Raw genomic sequence first — 19,331 nt, 5'->3', positions numbered from 1 at the left:
ATTAAGCTACATGAGCTGTTTGTATATTCTGGAGATTAATTCTTTGTCAGTTGCTTCATTGGCAAATATTTTCTCCCATTCTGAGGGCTGTCTTCTTGTCTTGTTTATGGTTTCTTTCTCTGTGCAAAAGCTTTTAAGTTTCATTAAGTCCCATTTGTTTATTTTTTATTTCCATTATTCTACGAGGTGGGTCAAAAAGGATCTTGCTTTGATGTATGTCATAGAGTGTTCTGCCTATGTTTTCCTCTAAGAGTTTTACAGTGTCTGGCCTTCGATTTAGGTCTTTAATCCATTTGGAGTTTATTTTTTTGTATGGTGTTAGGAAGTGTTCTAATTTCATTCTTTCACATGTAGCTCAAACTGATCATCTGACACTGCATAATCCGCAAATTTTCAACCAATCATGCAGCACTGGGCCTCTGTTGGCACGTATTTGCTCTCCACTTCCAAAGGTACTGAGAGAACCAACCGGAAATTTACAAAGTGCCTTGAGCTATTTAAGCAGCTCTACCTGAATAATCTGAGGTATCAGAGATCCTTTGATAACAGCAATTTACCATAAAATGTAAATTATGGCAGTCTCCATTTAGGGAGCTCCAGCTCAAAAATCATACCCTGGCATATAACCTACCTGTCCAGGGCCATCTCCAAAACCACTCAGTCACATAAAGTACACAAACTGTTCTACTACTGGGAGAGTTATTTTAGGGTATAATCTAGGTTATATGACCCTTAATTAACTCCTTTGAAAATGTAAATTCCTCTGCAACAAGTCAACTTTTTAAAGTGCACACATGCATCAACACCCAGGTCTTAACAAATTCTATAAAACAGTGTTCACGTGCCACATAGTTCCCAACGTTGTTCTGACAAAAGCACAAACGTGAGCGGTCGTGCCATACTTGTCTTTAAAACTGAGACATTAAAGAAGTGTTAAATCGGTGGCCCCTATTTCCCCTTTCTGTGCTCTGTTTCTACCTAGATGACGCTTTGACCTCCCATCCTCTCCTGCCACCTCTAAGGCCCAAGCACCAACTTCTCTCTAACTTCAACCCCCTGTCAAAACAGAAAAGGTTATCGTATCAGTTATTTACACTTTTTTGACTGACTGATTGGTTACACTTTAGTTTCAATAAGCTTTAGTCTGTATGTTCATTCAAGCAGCATTTACATTTAAACCATTTTACACTTCATTGTATACTGAAAGGTCAATTCTCCATTAAAGAATTTTGAACTTCAATTTAACTTTAGTAAGCAAATAAGAAAATATTTTGGAAACATGGAAGAACTTGAGATCATGTTTTGTGTACCTAGCCCTGGGGAGTCATGAACACATTAGAATAGCTAAGAGGCTATAGAAAGAACCCAAAGAATTTTTCCCTCACCCACACACTCATTCACCCATTCATGCATTCAGCAAACATTTATCAAGTGTCTACCATGTGCCAGGGATTGTACAAGGCAGAGAGAATGACTAATAAGATATGGTCTCTATCTTGGACTAATTTACAAAGAAGAGTAACAGCCTAGTTAAAAGAACTTAAAGTCCTAAAGTAAGAAGTGCTCTAACAAATAAAACACTGAAGGAGGATGGGCAGGTGTCACAGAAGACAGACCTGTGAGCTCAGCTGAAAGGAGTCTGGCAGGCCGAAAGGCAGAGAAAGGGGCAAAATGGGTTCCCTAAATCTTTTGGCCAAATATATTGGGAAGATGGGAGGGAAATGGTTACCTTTTATTGTGCAAAGAGCAGGGAGGGCTATCACCAAACCCAGTGTCTCCTGCAGCCACAAACAAAGATAACTTGGGCTGTGGCAACAGCTGGGCCCCTTCCTTTCATCTGTAGTCACCTGACCAGTTGATGTAGGCCAGTTGATGACAAGCCAAGATGCCCTGAGCCACTCAAAGGGAAGGACAGGTGCTAGTGCTGTCATGCAGCTCCATAGTCAAGCCGCACTTGTAAAAATGTGATTTCTCTATCAGGCCACATCACTGCAACACATATATTATCCATATTCTTTAAAATAGTTACTATTTGGTTTTGCTCCGTTTGGGGCCTTAGAATTTCAGAGCCTTTGTTAGTGTCAAATTTAGATTAACAAAGAGAAAAGGTTGGTAATCAAGTAATGTCCTTGCCTCAAAACAGCTCCCTTCTGGTCAGGGAAGTCTTAACCTAACTGTAGCAGCTAAAAGCTTATTTCTGGGAGCCTGCTGAAGACAGAGATTTCATCCCCCAATTCTAAAAAAGCCAGGTGTGTACCCACAATACCCAGAGCTACCCATGCCCCCTTTGCTCAATTTCTTGGCCTTAGCAAATTTCTTAGACCTTTAACCCTTCTTGTCCCAAAATTTGCAGGTGAATAGGCTGTGTCATGAAACATATTTGATGTTAATTTGGTCTATATCTTATATTTTGTATCACAAACATTTTTCTGAAAATCTAAAACACAGCCCTCAAACCCCTATATTATTCCAACCTCTGATAATGTAAAAATGAATATTCATTCTTTCAACAAACATTTACCCAACAATGAAGCAAAGGATTAGTTATCCCCCAAATAGCCATTCCCTAATATCCTTTGCATTTGCTAGTATCCTCTGAAGCTAGGTGTGGCTGTGTGACTAAGTTCACAATAAGATGTGAGTGGAAATTGTATACCACTTACCAGTCACTTACTTTGTAGGAAATTGCTTGCCTTCCACTTTCCCTCTATCACTCTTCCTAAAAACTGAAATGGGAACATGGAGGTGACACAGCTTCAACACAGCTTCTGCTGACACAGCAGACAAGACCTAAGGAATGTCGGAACAGCACCACGGAAGAAACCCAGCTTGTAAATGACCTCATGGAGCTAAGGCACCCCAACAGTCTTACATTTTTCTGAAATTTTACATGCAAGAGAATTAAATTCAGCCATATTTAAGCCACTGTATTTTTAGATTTCTTTGTAACAGCAGCTTAGCTGGACCCTAGTTAATATAAACATTCATTCAATGTCCATTGAGCATTTACTACGTGACGAGAACTGTATGCTGAGGAAACATAAAGTAGTGAATGGAGAGAAAAGCCCTCTGGGCACAGGTTGCTTATGGTCCAGAAGAAGAGACCAAAAAAAACCCATATATATATATGGGTTATATATGCATAGGTAAAAGTACACCTGCAGGACTTCCTAGGTGGCACAGTAGTAAAGAATCCGCCTGCCAACGCAGGGGACACGGGTTCGAGCCCTGCCCTAGGACGACTCCACATGCCATGGAGCAACTAAGCCCTTGTGCCACAACTATTGAGCCTGTGCTCTAGAGCCCGTGAGCCACAACTACTGAGCCCATGTGCCGCAACTATTGAAGCCCATGTGCCTACGGCCCGTGCTCCACAACAAGAGAAGCCACTACAATGAGGAGCCTGCGCACCACAATGAAGAGTAGCCCCCGCTCTCAGCAACTAGAGGAAGCCCGTGTGCAGCAATGAAGACCCAACGCAGCCAATAAATTAAATAAGTAAATAAATTTATAAAAAAAAAAAGTACACCTGCAAACTCTGATAGTGTGTAAAGGAAACAAAGAGGCTGCTCAGGTAAGTCCTCTCTGAAGAAGCATCATTTAGCTAAGGCCTCAAGATCTTAGCAAAAAATGGGGAGGGGGGAGTGATTCCAGGTTGCAAGTCCCTGAAACAAGAAAGAGTTTGGCTCTTTGGACAGAACTCAAGAAGGCAGGTGAACAATGTGAGTAGTGTAGCATTAGAAGGAAAGGCTCTTCCTAAGGAGAGATATACACGCATATAAGTATAATTGCATGGATACATTAAATCATGGGTAAATTACCTTGCTTTTAGAGTTGTTCCTAACTCTATTTTCTTTTTTTAAACCAGAAGTTTTTTTTTAAACTTCCTCTAGTCACACACATACTCTAGCACTGGATCACCTTGAAACCATAAGAACTCTGTCTAACTTGGTAGCATTCTTGGATTCCATCTACATAATTCTCCCAAAATTAAATCCCCTTTTTCCTAAGCACACAGTTCCTCTGGGGTCATTTCCATCTATCTATCCTCAATTTTCATCCCTTCTGAGTCACAAATACCTGAAAAGCCCCAACTTTCTACAATTCTGACTCTTCTCTTTCCATTTCCTTGGCTTTCGCAAATAGGGGCATGAAGATTATGTTAACATTTCCCCAATATCTTGTCTTTTCTGGCAAAGATAATCATAAAATCGTAGCATTTGACCCAAATCACATGTTGATCACAGCCCCAACCAGAATTAAAGGCTTACTCTCAATTTACATGTTTTGAGGAGAAAGGAATGTCACCTGTAATTACTCTATATGACTTTTATAACAAAATCCTAAAAGTTTAAATGTCTAAATTCTAATTAAAAAATTAATTAAAAAATGTTCTATAACATAAATCAGGTTATATGCCTCATTATGATTTGTAAATTCCTTGAAAGGGGATGGCATCCTCTCTCTGTAAAATTCTGCACCACCTCTAAATAAATATTTTAATTAATGAAAGAAAAGAGTCATGAGACAGGATTCAAATAGAAGGCAGCAAGAAAGAAACCAGATGACAAGAGAGCAGGAGTTCCAAGTGGGGGAAGGGATGGAGTTAGTAAAGGTCAGGAAGAGGTGAAGCCAGAAGGAATTCCTAGAGCCAGGAGAGGTATTCTCAAGGGCACCCGCAGCTGATAGGTACTGAACCACTCACCTCCCACAATTATAGACACTCAATTAGGGACTGGATGGGATGCCTTCATGTCATTTTCAAATAAGAAAGAAGAAATTAGAAGATGAGAAAAAGAAAAAGAAAAAAAAAGAAAAATTGGATGAGTCAAGCAAGTTAGGGTGGAGAGTATATACAAGGTTATTAAGAATGAGTGCTCCCTAAAAAAAAAAAAAAAAGAAAAAAAAAAAAAAGATTGAGTGCTCAGGAGCCAGGCTGCTAAGTTTAAAAGTGAGCACTGATATTTTCTAGCTGGGTGAACTCTCCTCTCAGTCTCCTCTTCTTTAAAATAAGAATTTAATAGTACCTACATCCCATAGTGTTGTGGAGAGAATTTTAGGGAGGCAACCCATATAAAGTGCTTAGCAGGGTACCTAGTACCAAGTGAGCTATCAAGAAGTGTCAGTACAGGTAGGCTCAGCCTCAGAAAAATAATTACTCAAGATGATAAGACAGGAAAGTTGTAAAATGAAGTAGGAAATAAGTCCTGTTCTACAACTCAACTAGATAAATTTGTGTTTTCTTGGTGGACAAAGAAAAGGGCCATCTTTGGCTCTTTTCATGTACTTGCTTAGGTTTAACAAGGTGAAAAGGTGTGTATTAAAAGAGCCCAAAGCTGGGGAAGGAGAGAAAATGGAATTTGAAGAAGCTGCCATCTGGCCCTCTTACTTAGATACTTTCTAAATCATATAGTCCAACCTCCCACCCACAATTTCAGGCCATAGCCCACAAGCCCTAAAAAAATTCAAAGCACCATTATTTGTTTATCACATGGTCCATTATCAGGATTCTTAGTTGTAAGCAACAGAAACTAACTATTGGTTATTCAATGGGAAAAGGATTAAGTAAATGGATAGCTCAGAAAATTGCTAGGAGGACTGGAAATCAAGCTTTAAAAATGGAAAGTTTAGCAGCCGGAGCTAAACGTCACCACACAGCCAGTCTGGTGAGGAGACAGCTACCCTTACCCCAAACCTCGATGCTTCCAAACCACAGAACCTAACTGTTGCTGGATGCTGTCTCCAGCACCTTCACATGGCTATGCTGGAAATAGATGAGGTTACCGAGAAAGCAAGGATATGGCCTTTTCTGGCTCACGGTAAGAATTCTCTAAACATAAAAGGTTCTGATGTTGGCCAATCCCACTCAAAACAAAAACAAAAACAAAAAAAAAAACGGCGGGGGGAGAGGGAGGAAAGAAAAGAAAGAAAAAATATCTTATGTAATAAGTAATGATACTTCCACTATTTTAACTAATCATCAAATAAAAATTATACCACATACCTACCAATGCAGGGGACACAGGTTCAAGCCCTGCTCTGGGAAGATTCCACATGCCACGGAGAAACTAAGCCCGTGCACCACAACTATTGAGCCTGTGCTCTAGAGCCCGTGAGCCAAAACTATTGAGCCCGTGTGCTGCAACTATTGAAGCCCACGCGCCTAGAGCCTGTGCTCCAGCAACAAGAGAAGCCACTACAATGAGGAGCCTGCACAACACAATGAAGAGTAGCCCCCACTTGCAGCAACTAGAGAAAGCCTGTGTGCAGCAACGAAGACCCAATGAAGCCAATAAATAAAACTAATTAATTACTTTAAAAAATTATACCACATAAATGTTTATGATATAACATAAGAGGAAAAAAGTGGAATTCAAAATTGTGACACACAGTAATTGCCTTTAAGTAAAAGTATGCATAGGGCCAAAGACTGGACTACAGAGAAAAGCTATATTTGGTGGAATGCGATGGTAACTGGGTTTTTTTCTTTATTAATAATTTTATCTGTATGATATTATAGAACCATGCTATATCTTTACTAGGCTGTGAGTATTCTAAGCAAATAATTGTTATTCTGAGAGTGTCAATTCTGTCAGTAATAAAACCCCAAATAGAAAAATTCTTTTTTCTACGCATGTGCATAATTATGTATTTTTAATATATTTTTAATAGAACTAAGATTATTCATAGTGTACATATAGGTTTATAGCAACTTAACACCAGGCTTCTAAAAATATAAACAATTTAAATCTGAAATTAAATTTAAGGTTAGTCAATTACATTATTACTCTCACATTCTTAAGATATGAGTCTTCAACACACAGGGGCTGTAAATTTCAACTTTACTGATCACTCACTATGTGATGGTGAGAAACTTAGAGAACTTCTCTAAACTTCAGTTTCTTCATCTGTAAATGGGAATAGCAAAACCTACATCATAGGGCTGTTATGAAGATTAACTGAGATATGATGCACATAAAACTCTTAGCTCAAGCATCTGGTACCAGGAAAGTTAATAATAAATATGTTAAATAAAAAGAATAAGTTGTCACAACTTGCTAAAGTCTGGATCTCTCTCATAGCAAGAGTACATTGTATGTAAGATAATGAATTGCAAGTGAAGTCCTTGTGGTTCATAGGAACCAGAATGCCCTCAGCTTCCATGGTGCCTGAATCAGGGAACAACCAGGGAGTTAACATGCCACCTGAGTGGCTTAGGCAGGGCAATTAAGAAGCCTGGCTTTTTTCTTGATTTTATCTCTGTTTCATCTGTCAGATCATATTTAAAAATTCTGAAATGGAAGAAATAAAATGGATCAGCCAGTTCCTTTTTACCCATGGGATAGGAGGGATCTGAGCAGTTGCCTTTTCTGTAGGATTCCTAGAGGTAAGTAGGAAGGAAGAAACCCTTTGGCCATATATCTAGTTATTCAAAACTGCTTTTTCTTAAGAACTTCTAGATCTTCAGTATTTATTATTGAAATTAATTACTGTAATTATTATACTTAATATAGTAATTAATCATTAATGTGATTAATATATCTAGCTTGAGATTAACTTTTGCCTGCCAGTTTTAATATCCACTTAAGTATATATTAAAGATATAAGTAAACATATTTTCTTACCCCCATTGCTGCTAGCACCTTTCTGGACCTCAGTTTCTTTACCTGTAGAGAAAGCAAATTAGATGACTTCTAATGTCTCTTCTTGTCTTACATTCTGTGACTCAAAACGAAATAATATCAGTAATATTGTAATGTTTGTAATTATGCCAAGTCCTTGTTCACTTATGAAAGGCAGAAAAGTAGGAGGAAGCAAAAGTATGTGTTTCTACACACAACTCAATCTGACTTCGTTCAAACTGAGTTCTGAAAATAACTGACTTCTAAAGACTGGCTCTCTTTAGGCTTCATAATACATTCCTTTAAGTTCTTGTTGAATCTGGTTCCTCTTGGTATTCTCAGTCAGGAAGTGTTAAGTGGTAAACTATGAGCAGTAGCCCCTTTGAGAGAGGATGAATTATTCTTTTCCTTTTTTCTTTAACTGCAAATTGTGACTGGGTTTTCAGTATATCAAATAACCAAATGAAAACTGAGGAGTGGGACATCATGCATTCAAATGTTTCCAACCACATGGATGCTAGTTTTCATAGAGACAACACATTTATATTTTACATTGAATATTTCCAATTTTGTCCACGTTAGGCATGCCACAGACATAATTTGTGAATATAAACAGTATCTTTCTTCTCCCTGCAACCAATTAGTGCCAGATATGAAAAAAATGTCTTTATTATCAAGTTAATCCTCTCATTGACTTTACAGTTAAATTTGATCTCTCTCTTTAGTTTTGTTTTCATTCAAATGTTTACCATTTGCTAATTTTCCCAAGAATGTACAGCCATAGTTTGCACATACATCTGATATTAAAGTCATTTTCCCCAGCTCTCTAATTCTTTACCAGTGAGCAATTATCCATGATAGTACCTGTATCAAACACCAATAGCCTGATAACTCTTTGTAGAGAACTTCTGTGGTTGGCCCTGTGGAAAAGCACTACAACAAAATGGATAAGAATTTGAGCTCTAATTCAGTCCACAAGTTACTCAACATCTTAGACCTCTCCATTTCCTTATCTGAAAATTAAAATAATAAAAATACTTTCTTCTTGGGGCTGATTAAATGAGTTAATGTATGTAAAGTATTTGACATAGGGCTTGGCTCAGAGTAATCCTGAATAAATACCAGATTTTCAAGATTCTAAAAAATTACATAAATTTTAGAGAATAACCTAAAAGCCAACAAGAACATTCACATTATTTTATAATTTAAGAATCTCAAAGTATAGAAAGGTTAAGTATCCTACCTAAGCTTACACTGTGAACAAGAAAAGACTAAATACAGGTGTCCTGAATTCCAGTCCAGAGCACTTTCCGCAGGGACTGCCTCGTCATTATTAAATGCCAAGAGCCCTGCCCTCAAGAAGCTTAAGATCTCTTAGGAGGAGGCAAACTAACACACAATCCCGGTTAGTTGTTCCATAATAAAGATTCCTGTGCAAAAGGTGGAGTTCTGAGGGGCTCAACTTAAAGAGTGGGAAGTAATACAGGAAAGTTGCCAGAAAGAGGTGAGACTTGAGGCAAGGCAGGGTCTGACGCTGCAGCTGATTGAGGAGAGAACATTTGAGAAGCAAGGATGTTTCCCTGAGCAGAGAAGGACTTGTCTCTCTAGGAACAGTCACTGTTTCAAAACTCACCACACCTGCAACCCCCCACCTCTACCCTTAAAGCATCGAAGTCGAACTAGAAGGGGAATGATGATATTACTCAGTTAAATATATGTTGAAAATCTCTGGCAGGAGGGGGCAAGGCAGGGAGTAAAGTCTCCCTCCGCTTTCAAATCAGAAAGGTGAACGAGGGCGCTAGGCGTCCGACCTGGGTTTCTTCTCCCGGGGGAGAATGTTCCGTCCAGCACCCCAGGTGGGTTTGCGGGCGGGACGGAAGGCCTAGGCCCTCAACCGGAGGAGGCAGACGGCTGCCTGCGGCGTCAGGCCGCAGCTCTCAGCCCCTGCGACTGCCTCCGGAGACCCGGACGCAGGGGTGCCAGCTGGGAAAGGAGGAGGAGACGCGAGGCGACGTGGTCCCTTGAGACACAGCGGGGCTCTCGGCAGCCGCAGCGGACGCGCCCCGACTCCGGTGGCGTTCACGGTCAACCCCGCGGGCGCTCAGCCCGGCTCGGCGGCGCCTGCACACCGGGGAGGCTCGGGTGCTGCTGCCTCCTGCTCCGCGTGGGTCCCGCGAGGACGTGAAAGGAAGTCGCGCTGTTCGCTCCCGAGTTCGGAGAGAAGGCGGGGAGGGGGAAAGACGTCGCAGCCATGGCGTCGGGGCTCCCCTGCACCCGCGCGGGCCCATGGAGACCGGACGGCACCCCGCCCCCCGCCCCTGTCCCCCAAGGCTTTGGCACCGGCCTCGTCTCCGCGCCCGCGGTGCTCTCCCGGAGGCTCTGGCAACTGCCCCCTGCGCGCCCTGAAGCATTTGCCCCTCAGAATGGAAAATTCCCGTCCAGGAACATTGCTGATATTGGAGGGAGGGGCGTCCCCTACCATCTTAAATCATTGCTTTCTGCCTTCTCGTTATGGATCTGTGGTGATTTTTCTCTTAAAAGGCAGCAGATCGTAATTGGTGAAATGTCCAGCGCGGTTAAAAAGTCTCCCGATTTAAAAAGCAAAAAGTGGTTCAGTAATTTTTCCCTTTATTTTCTGTTGCAAACAGTTGCTTGGTGCTTTTCTTTTCTTTTCTTTTCTTTCTAACCAAGTAACCACCCAAACCTAAAAGGAAAACGTAGAACAATCTGATTTCTATAGATTAGTCCTATGACTAGACGTTTTACAAACACATTTTTAACAAGAAAAGTGTAATGGGATGTTTAAGAAATGGAGACATATTTTAGATGTGTCTGGAAATGTTGGAAAAGAAACATTGGTCTTTTCATTTATTTACAGTAAGCTCAAAATGCAGTCTTCCCAGACTATTTTGCATGATGTAATTGGGGGTGGGGGTGGGGGTGGGGTGGGGGGATCACAGGCTAGCGACTACCGAGCAGCGTTGCTTGATTGATACTTGGTTTTCACCTAAGGTCAGCTATATTTGACGATTGGTGTTATTAAAATAAGGCTCTAAAACGCTAGGGATTCCAGTTCAGCTCTTCAGACCCTGACAGCCGTAGATGTCCCTTTGGGCTGCAGGTTCTGCTGAGATCAGTAGGACCCCACCGAGGAAGGAAAACGTGGCAGGCTGTATAGCAAGAAGACTTTATTGTTTGGGCTTGGGGTGCATGCGTGTGTGTGTGTGTGTCTGTGTCTGTGTCTGTGTCTGTGTCCGAGTTTTAGGTACAGGAGTGAGTTGTGGTAAAAATTAAGAAGTTTGGAGCAGAGCAATTCAGGAGGATATGCTGTGCCACAGAACAAACGGAAACAAAGGAGCACAAGAAAACGATTCAGGGTTAAGACACTCCCTGGAATGCTCCTTGCATCTCTAAGCCCTTCCTGGCTGATACCTCTTGACAACTGAAGGGAGGTTGAACTTGGGTGCAGGCAACTCCTCTTTCATTTATTCTTCTCTAGTCTAGGTTTAAAAACAACAACAAAAGTATAGGTATGTTGAACATTGCTCACTCTATCTCTATTTTTGTATTTTAAGAACATGTGTCTTTAACAGCAAGTGGCCCAACATTTTGTTGTTCAAACAAGATGGCAGAAACATTCTGTCTGCCATGCTGGGAGATTGTTTCAAAGACTCAGTAATCCTGATGGTCTCAAAATCAAAGACTTGACTGAGTGTGTGGCTAGTAAACCAGAAGTAGAACATTTTAAATATCCAGCCTGAAACTAGTCATATTGAATAAATGGGAAGGAACAAAATAAAATCAGGAATTTAGAATTCAGTGTGCTGGCCTCAGGTGCTAAGCCACTCTTTTATTTAGGAAGTAAGAGTATTGATATTATGTGCTCTATGTCAAATCAATCCACCTCTGGGTGGTTTATCTCTCTGACTCATAAAAGGAGTTTGGATAGATAGATTTCTTTCAATTCTGGTCACTTAGGCACAAGAAGTCCTAAAACAGAACTTCTGTATATTCTCAGAAATGCAGGCAAAAAGTAGATTATCTACAGCAGAGGGTCACCAAAGTTAGCCATGTAGTGAATTGCTTATCTGATAGGGGCATGCTAACTCATGTTCTTGTGTGTATTGAAAAAGCCATAGCATTTCTGAGAGAGGTATTTTACAGTCCCAACCAATGTAAAGAAAGATGCTGTGCACACACCCATTTCAAAATTTTAAAACAGAATTTTTGCCTGTCATTCAAAATAGTAAATTAAAGACTCAGACTCCCAGAGCTTCTACTGCAAGGATGATTATTCTTCAGGAAGAAACGCAAACAGCAGTGACCGTTTTTTTCACAGACGTGCTCAGCCATCAGAAAAGCTTAATAAATCCCTATTTAGTATGCATTTATGCAGTGATTATATGAACTTTGACCTCTGAAGGGCTGTAGCAATTAGCTTCAGTGTCCAGCATCTTCTCCCACCATTCCCCACTGGCTTCCTTGGGTCTTCTCATCTCAGCGGTTCATGTGCTAGAAGGGCATAAAATTTAAAAGTTGACTTTCCACCTGAGGTATTTGCTTCTGTACAAGCCATTTCCCCCTCTGCTTCCCCCCACTTCTGTCTAAACAGCCATCTCAGATGGATATTGGGGCTCTGATTGTCGATATTAGTCAAACGCAAATGGATTTCAATTCAATCTTGCCCTGTACTTTCACAGAGAAGATAAACTCTAATGGCCCAAAGAGCTTCATTTCATAGTCCGTGGCATCGGAAATAAATCGGATCTCTTCTGTCAGGCTAATTTAACGTTTTTTAAATATTCAATGTAATTTATTTTAAGTCAGATGAAACCTAATGGCTTGACAGAAAGCTTAAAGGAAGAGGCTGGAGAAGAGCAGCTGGAAAGCCCCTCTCCACCCCACCCCATCCCCCCAAAAAAAAGCCAGGAAGGGAGAGGAAAGTGTTTTTAAGTTTCTAGTAAACACTGTTTAGCAAAAGAATAATAGGAAAGTTGCCCCTTTCCCAAAGAGGGGTGGAACTATAATTGTTGCCTTTAGCAGAGAGCTCAGATAAACCGCTGGGACTCACTCTAAAGTGACCCATCACTGCATTCATCTCTTCTTGAACTTTCAGTGAACCTGAGATTAAACAGGGGTGAGCAGCTAAGCAGTTTGTTGTTAGCAGCCTTTTCAACAGCCCTTTCAGACTGAGTAAATATTGATCGGCTTGAATCTGATTGCCCCAGAGGAAAACACCAGGGCATCTGAATAGCCTCCAAAAGTAAACTTTCAAAGGTGAAGCCGAGAGCAGACTTCAGTCACAGCACAATTTCAACTCAGCCTTATTTGGGGACACTCTGAATTTCTGGAGTACTTTGATTGAATGTGAGAGAAGGGAGGAGAAAGCATTTGAAAACTGTAATTTTATACTGCTATTATCCCAAGTCCCTAATTGAGACTCTTGTCCTTTTAAAATGTATCAATAAAATGTTATTTTCTGTTTTCTGTCTTCTGTCGTTTCAGTTACCATGTCTGTCATTTTTCAAGGAGCTAACTGTGCTCCTCAGAGACCAAAACAGAAAAAGAGAGACTTTGAAATAGGATGTGTTAAGCGCCTTTGATTTAATCGATTGGGACAACTAAAAAGATACAAATGTTTTCCTTGTTGAAAGGTATATTAATGTTTCCTAAATGCATTGCTTGTGAACTGATTTATTCCACCACCTAGAGAAGGCTTGGGATATTTCGCCATAATTCATCGTTCTCCTCTCTCTCAGCTACATTAAAACCAGCACCTAGAAGATTGGAATCTCCGGGATTCCAGCAGGTCGGCCCTGCTTTTAGATATTGAAATCTCGGGAGTGGCATGCAAATGACACTTTAACACATTAAAGTCTTTGGAAGCTAGCCATCTGTTTTGCTGTGTGGCCTCACACTAATAAACTAAAGATATGTATACGGCCAGGCGGGAAATGAAAGAAAGAGTTGGCTGACTTTGAAGTTCTCCTCCATCTAGTTGAGTCTTTTAGAAGCAACCCCAGAACCCAAGAGCCAAAGGGAGGGCACCATGTGCCCTTGATATGGCCGCAGCAACTGTGCCTGCAGAGTCTAGGCTTACTCCCTTTTGACAGGCAACTACAGGAAATCTCAAGGATGCTCTAGGAAGCCTGCAAATTACAAGTTTTTGTAGGATTCCTTTCCCTCCCCCCCCCCCCACAACCCCAGCCCAGCCTTTGTGAAACACCCTTTGGAGAGGAAGGAAGTCATGTGTCTGTATTCGTGATGCTGTAAAATTTCTGCTTTACTCTTGGGGCTAAATTAAAGCCTCCAAAAATGTGTAAAAGTAAAGGGAATGTGGTAACAGGTCTAGGAAGAGAGTCACTTTGAACTCTTTGATTTGCTGGCTTCCTCTGTTTGAGAGCAGCAGATACATGCACTGGTCCGAAGCAACTTGAATATTGACAGACTTCAGGGCGGCTTCCATACGTTCGCCTGGAAGAACCTGTTGAGCCCAGAGAAAATTAAAAGATTTTTCTGGGTTATGTGGCATGGAAATTGAGCGGTAGACCCATTACAGCCATGATGGCTATGAAATCAAAGCTGAATCTGATGGGAATGAAATGTGTAACCCAGAAAGAGCTGGGAGTAGGGGTTTAAAAAGTGGCAGGAAGGAGTGGATTGACAGGAGGAATTGGAAGAGGGATGCAAGGATTTATTCAATACAGACCACACTCAGTTTAAAGAGTGGAATATCTTGGCACACTGTCTGACAATCCAAAAAGAAGGAAGAGGGGGCCCCACCCTCAAACAGCTTTATACTGGAGCTAATTAAATGTGAATCTCTTAGCTCTTGGTTCACTGATGTGAGGAAAGACTGACTGAAGAGTTTCAGCTTTTGAAGGGGATTCTGTTTATATATATGTCAACATTGAGCTGGAGGTGAAAAGGTTAGCACTTGACCCAGGAAGTATCTGTGTTTGTTTCAAAAATAGATCTGCTTCATAAATTTCTTCACCATTCATTTTTTTCCACGATGAACTTTGATTATAATAAAGCAGCTGCTGCTATTTTAAAGAAAATCAAGCTATTACATAGACAATGTTAGGTGCAATTACACTCATAGGGGAAGCTCAGCTACATAATGAAAAACCTTTACTTTTTTTTTTTCCAGAAAAGGCCCACCTCTTTGAAAATACACACCACATATCTCCCCTTCCCCACATGAAATGAGCCAACTTTGTAGGAACCAGCAATTGTAGCCAAACCAAATACACAGATGCATAAATATATCTGAAACTTGAATATATTTATTACAGACATATTAAGACCCGTAAACTCTGCTCTGGATCACATCACTCCGGGATCTCAGAGCTGTTCATGATTGTACAGGAAATGGGGAATATCACAAAGGATAACTGATAGAACTCAGTGTGGTACTTCAGGGACATCAAAACATTGTGCGACATGCAAAAGACTATTCACGAATCACACAAAATATACATTCATTGTGTCATCCATCACATTAACAATTGAGCTGAAAATACATCATATCCAGCTAAGATAACTGTGGAAGGAAGAAGCTGGTTTGAATAAAACATTTAGGTCCCAAATAATCCCGCACAAATTTTAAATAGAGTGTGGCCAGAGAAACAAGAAAGGAGTGGGGATGGGGCGAGACTTAGCACAGGAAGCAAGGTTTCTGACCCTTGTATTCTGCAGGTCTTAACTCACTGAAAGAACAAATTGAGGCTACCCTCTGAGACATTTGATTTTAAATGAGAGCTTTTACTCTTTAACCTATAAATCACAAATAAAGTTGTACCAGCTTTGAGAGTTTGCCCACACTGCTTTAGTCACTTAATCTTAACATTTCTAGAAAATCTGTATAAAGATAAATCTTTCAAGACAAAGTATTTACAACCAGCAAACTCACACACATGAAACTGAATTAAATTAAGGGATGAATTAATTGTGTAAACATGCTCATAGTGCATCTCTTCTTCATGAGCTCCTGGACTCTCTTCTCTCTCTCTAGCCTACTTTAAGGGCAAAGTAGGGGAGAACTGTAAATACACAGATAGATAAAAGATGAGAGGCCTCCCTCTGACATGTTTCTGCTGGCAAAGGAAACTATTTTCCAAAGGGCATCTGAAAGGAACAGTAGGTTCTGTTGAAATCTCCTAAAAGTAGGGGTGTTAGGGGCCATCAGAAAATTGATGCTGGCACTCAATCTGCATTAAGGAGCTAACACCCCCGTTCCCCTTCCCCACCCCACCCCCCCCCATCAAGTCTCTAATCCAGAATTCTCTGGAAACACATTATCCTGGCCAGGAGTTCCCCAGATAGGATCAGAAAGTAAGAGAGAGATTGTAAATGGAAAGAAAGATAAGCTAAGAATGTGCTTTGGGTAAGAAGTCCCAGCCGGAGGAGTAGCCTGGGCTGCAGAGTGGGGCTGGGGCGGCCTCAGTGGGAGGTAGGCAGAGTGTCTGAGGTAGAAGATCCAGGGGAAGGAACGCAGGGCGAGGAGCTGGACTTTTCTGAGGATTCCTCGGCCTTCTCCTCGCTTCCTGTCGGAGTGGCTGGAGAGATGGGCAAGAGGCCCTCCTTCTCTCGTTTCTTCTGCTTCATTCGGCGGTTCTGGAACCAGATCTTCACCTGGGTCTCATTGAGCTGCAAGGAGGCGGCAATCTCCACCCTGCGGGCGCGTGTCAGGTACTTATTGAAGTGAAACTCCTTCTCCAGCTCCGTGAGCTGCTTGGTGGTGAAGTTGGTACGCACCGCACTGGGCTGACCCACGTAGCCATACTCTCCAACTTTCCCTGGGGGCAAGGTAGGAAGCGATGAGAGGAAAAGGTAAAAAATTTTATAATTGATATGAGATTCCCTACACACTTCAGGGCAACCTTGGGATAAAGTGGGAATCAAGAATTTCTCAACACAGACTGGGCTTGAGAGTGTGAGTGATGAGGTGTAAAGTGTTAATCTGAAGTCAACCATTAGCATGGTCAGACCTTGATTAATGGAGCCTGGAGATATTAACAGAACGCCCCCCCTCCCACCACCACCACACACACCTACCCACTTCCCACTTCCTAATTCCAAAATCTCTAAAACTCAGCCCCTTTGGAAACACAAGTCCCAGACGCTCCTTTGCCTTAGCGCACCTGGGCAACCTCCCCACACCCTACAATTCGGGTGGGAAGCAAGAACTTTTTATTAAAAAAACCACAATTAATTTTTCTTGGAAACTAAGCATACCAGCTTCTTCCAGAATCATCGAGGAGCATTCATGGAATGGCAAGACTGACCTGTTTTGGGAGGGTTTCTTTTGACTTTCATCCAGTCAAAGGTCTGCGCTGGAGAAGACGTCTCTGATGCAGGGGAGCGACAGGCTTCTTGGTGGCTGGCGTGGAGAGGGGACAAGGAGTTATTATACGTGGCCAGGGCCAGGCTCTGGTGCTCTTGTCCATATGAGTGGTGAATGTACTGAGGCGAGCCCACCGCGCCCCCAGCATAACCCTGGTGGTGGTGGTGATGCTGGACCATGGGAGATGAGAGGTTTCCAGAGTAAACAGTGGGAGCGCACGAGGGGTACCCACCACTTACTTCTGCTTCCTGATTTAACGCGTAGGGACTGTAAGGCGCGCCGAAGTTCTGCGCGCTGTAGCTTGGACCACAACTCGAGTGGGAGTAGGACACCCCCAGGTTCCCAGGAGTCTGGTAGGTGGCCGGCTGGGGGTGGTGATGGTGGTGGTGGTGGGGCGGGCTGATCTGCACCCCCCTGCCCACTAGGAAGCGGTCGTCGCCGCCACAGCTGTTGGCACTGACCGCGCACGACTGGAAAGTTGTAATTCCATGGTCGGAGGGGTAGGCTCGCGCTGAGCAGGTCCCCGAGTCGCCACCGCTGAGGATGGGGTATTCCAGGAAGGAGCTCATTCTTGCATTGTCCATCTGTCACTGAGTGACCGGGTCCTGCGAAGCTCTGGGTGACCGTGCCAACTTTCTCACTTCCTCCATGAGGCCGGAGAAGAAAAATGATATGAATGTACAGTGCGCAAGAGGGGGGGCAGGAGGGCGGAGGGCGCTAGCGGAGGGGCACGTGACTGTATCAGCCAATGGCGGAGCCTCCTGCGAAAGTTTGCTGGCTCCTGCAGTGATGGATCACCGTTTCAGTGGCATTTAAATCCCCGCCGCTCCTCAGCCTAGGTGACGCGCAGTCGCCCCCCCAGGCAGCCCGGGCGGCAGCAGCAGCTGTGGCGACTGCAGGGGCAGATTCGGAGCGCTGGGGCGAAGGGGAGCAGAGGCTGCTTTCTGTGCGCGCTGACTCCGATCGCCCCCCCGCCCCGCCCCGGCTCCGGGAGGTGGGGGCTGGAAGGCATCCCTCGTCACCGCCCCCCTCCCCACCGCGCACAGAAAGATCAACTGGCAAGAGGTGAGAAGCAAGGAGGGCTCCGCGATCTCTCGGGTCGGGAATCAGTGGGCGGGATCTCGCTGGGCTGCCACTAGCACACTGGCCGAGCCCGGAATGCTAGGAACTGAAAAGGTCGCTCGCCGGGTGCTTTCCCTTTCGTCCCTTCTGTGATTCCTTGAGGAGTGCCGAGAACGGTGGCGTAGGACGAGGCTGGGCCACCAGCTCTCTAAGCTCGGGATGGAGAGGGAAGTACGCAAAGAACTGGCTGGGAGAAACCCGAGTGGGCGTGGAGGGGACGAGGACAAGAAAGGAAACTTCCCTTCTCCAAGGAGGGTCTTGAAGCCTCCTTTCCTCCCCCTCCCTCCCCCACCCTCTGGCTATTAGCGTGGCAAAGAAGAGCTTCTGTAATTCGACTCCCGGGAGCGGGTGAGACTTGGGAGCTGGACTTGCTGGCAAAGGCCGGGGGTGGCCCGGCTCTTCGCCCTCCCTCTCTCCTCATTCTCCGCCCCTTTCTCCTCCCCACTCAGCTTTGCTCCGGGAGCCCTACGGGATCCGGAGCAAATCCGCTGGTGGATTTTGAGGGGTAGGAGGCGGGGGAGAGAGATGACGCTAGCGGACGTGGCCAGCGTGGGGGCCGGGCCGTGCGCTGCAGGCCATCTGCCGACTCCCTAGGACCCAGGAGCCTGCTTGCTCCGACCAGGGCCTCAAAGGGCCAGACCACAGCTCCAGCAAAGTACGATGAACTCCTCCCCCCCACCCCCGCAACGTTTCTCTGGAGGGGTATGTTAGGAGTGGTAGAGCTTCCTTTATCTACACCTCCCCCCCCATTCTACTGCACAGCTGAAGTGGGGGTGGGGGCTGGCAGGTGGGAGGGACGGGGGACAGATGGCTGATGGCTGATGGTGGACGGGACATTTTCTTCTTCCCTAACACCTCCTGCCTTTTGTAACTGACTGTATAGTTCCTTGTGTGAAGCTTCAAGTCTTTCCCTAGAGAGACACGTGCAAATCTGAGCGTCATCCCAGGACAGAGGTCCTGTTCTCGATCACCCTCATCCTACCCGGATGCTGACGGGGTCGTTAATTGCTATTTACTATTAGGTTTCGTGTCAACCCTTGGCTCGTAGAGAGAAAAGGCCAAACAGAGGCCAAGAATCGATGCATTCTTAGGTAAAAGAAATCCAGACATCATCCAAGAAGCTTTGCAGCCAATGCTGTATAGATTTACTCTGACCATGTTCACCACATAGGAATCCAACAGATCAAATTTATCTGAGGATTATATGCGGATTTGGGGTTCCACTCCCCTCTAGCTTT

At 43.5% G+C, this 19,331-nt stretch overlaps 1 protein-coding gene across 2 annotated transcripts; it reads right to left on the bottom strand.

The window, feature by feature from the left end:
• Nucleotides 1–15,933: 15,933 nt before the first annotated feature.
• Nucleotides 15,934–17,611, bottom strand: HOXA1 (homeobox A1). Of its 2 annotated transcripts, XM_057732069.1 has the most exons (3): nt 17,211–17,611; nt 16,913–17,007; nt 16,405–16,423 (listed from the first exon to the last, which is right to left on the bottom strand). In XM_057732069.1, the coding sequence occupies exons 1-2, from the start codon at nt 17,553–17,555 to the stop codon at nt 16,948–16,950; spliced, it is 405 nt and encodes a 134-aa protein (XP_057588052.1). In that variant the 5' UTR covers nt 17,556–17,611; the 3' UTR covers nt 16,405–16,423; nt 16,913–16,947. The 2 variants fall into 2 exon arrangements, with proteins under 2 accessions (XP_057588051.1, XP_057588052.1); XM_057732068.1 differs by having other exon boundaries at nt 15,934–16,423; nt 16,913–17,611.
• Nucleotides 17,612–19,331: the final 1,720 nt, after the last annotated feature.

The sequence above is a fragment of the Hippopotamus amphibius genome, chromosome 4 (genome assembly GCF_030028045.1).
Source record: "Hippopotamus amphibius kiboko isolate mHipAmp2 chromosome 4, mHipAmp2.hap2, whole genome shotgun sequence".
Taxonomy (NCBI): domain Eukaryota; kingdom Metazoa; phylum Chordata; class Mammalia; order Artiodactyla; family Hippopotamidae; genus Hippopotamus; species Hippopotamus amphibius.
The sequence above is the reverse complement of the archived record's forward strand: the minus strand, read 5'-3'. Positions and strand labels throughout refer to the sequence as shown.

Excerpts from the sequence above, each read along its gene's own strand:
- HOXA1 (XM_057732068.1), bottom strand. The coding sequence starts at position 17,555 with ATGGACAATGCAAGAATGAGCTCCTTCCTGGAATACCCCATCCTCAGC. Across the intron at positions 16,424-16,912 it reads AAGAAACCCTCCCAAAACAG|GGAAAGTTGGAGAGTATGGC; the intron begins GTCAGTCTTGCC and ends CCTTGCCCCCAG.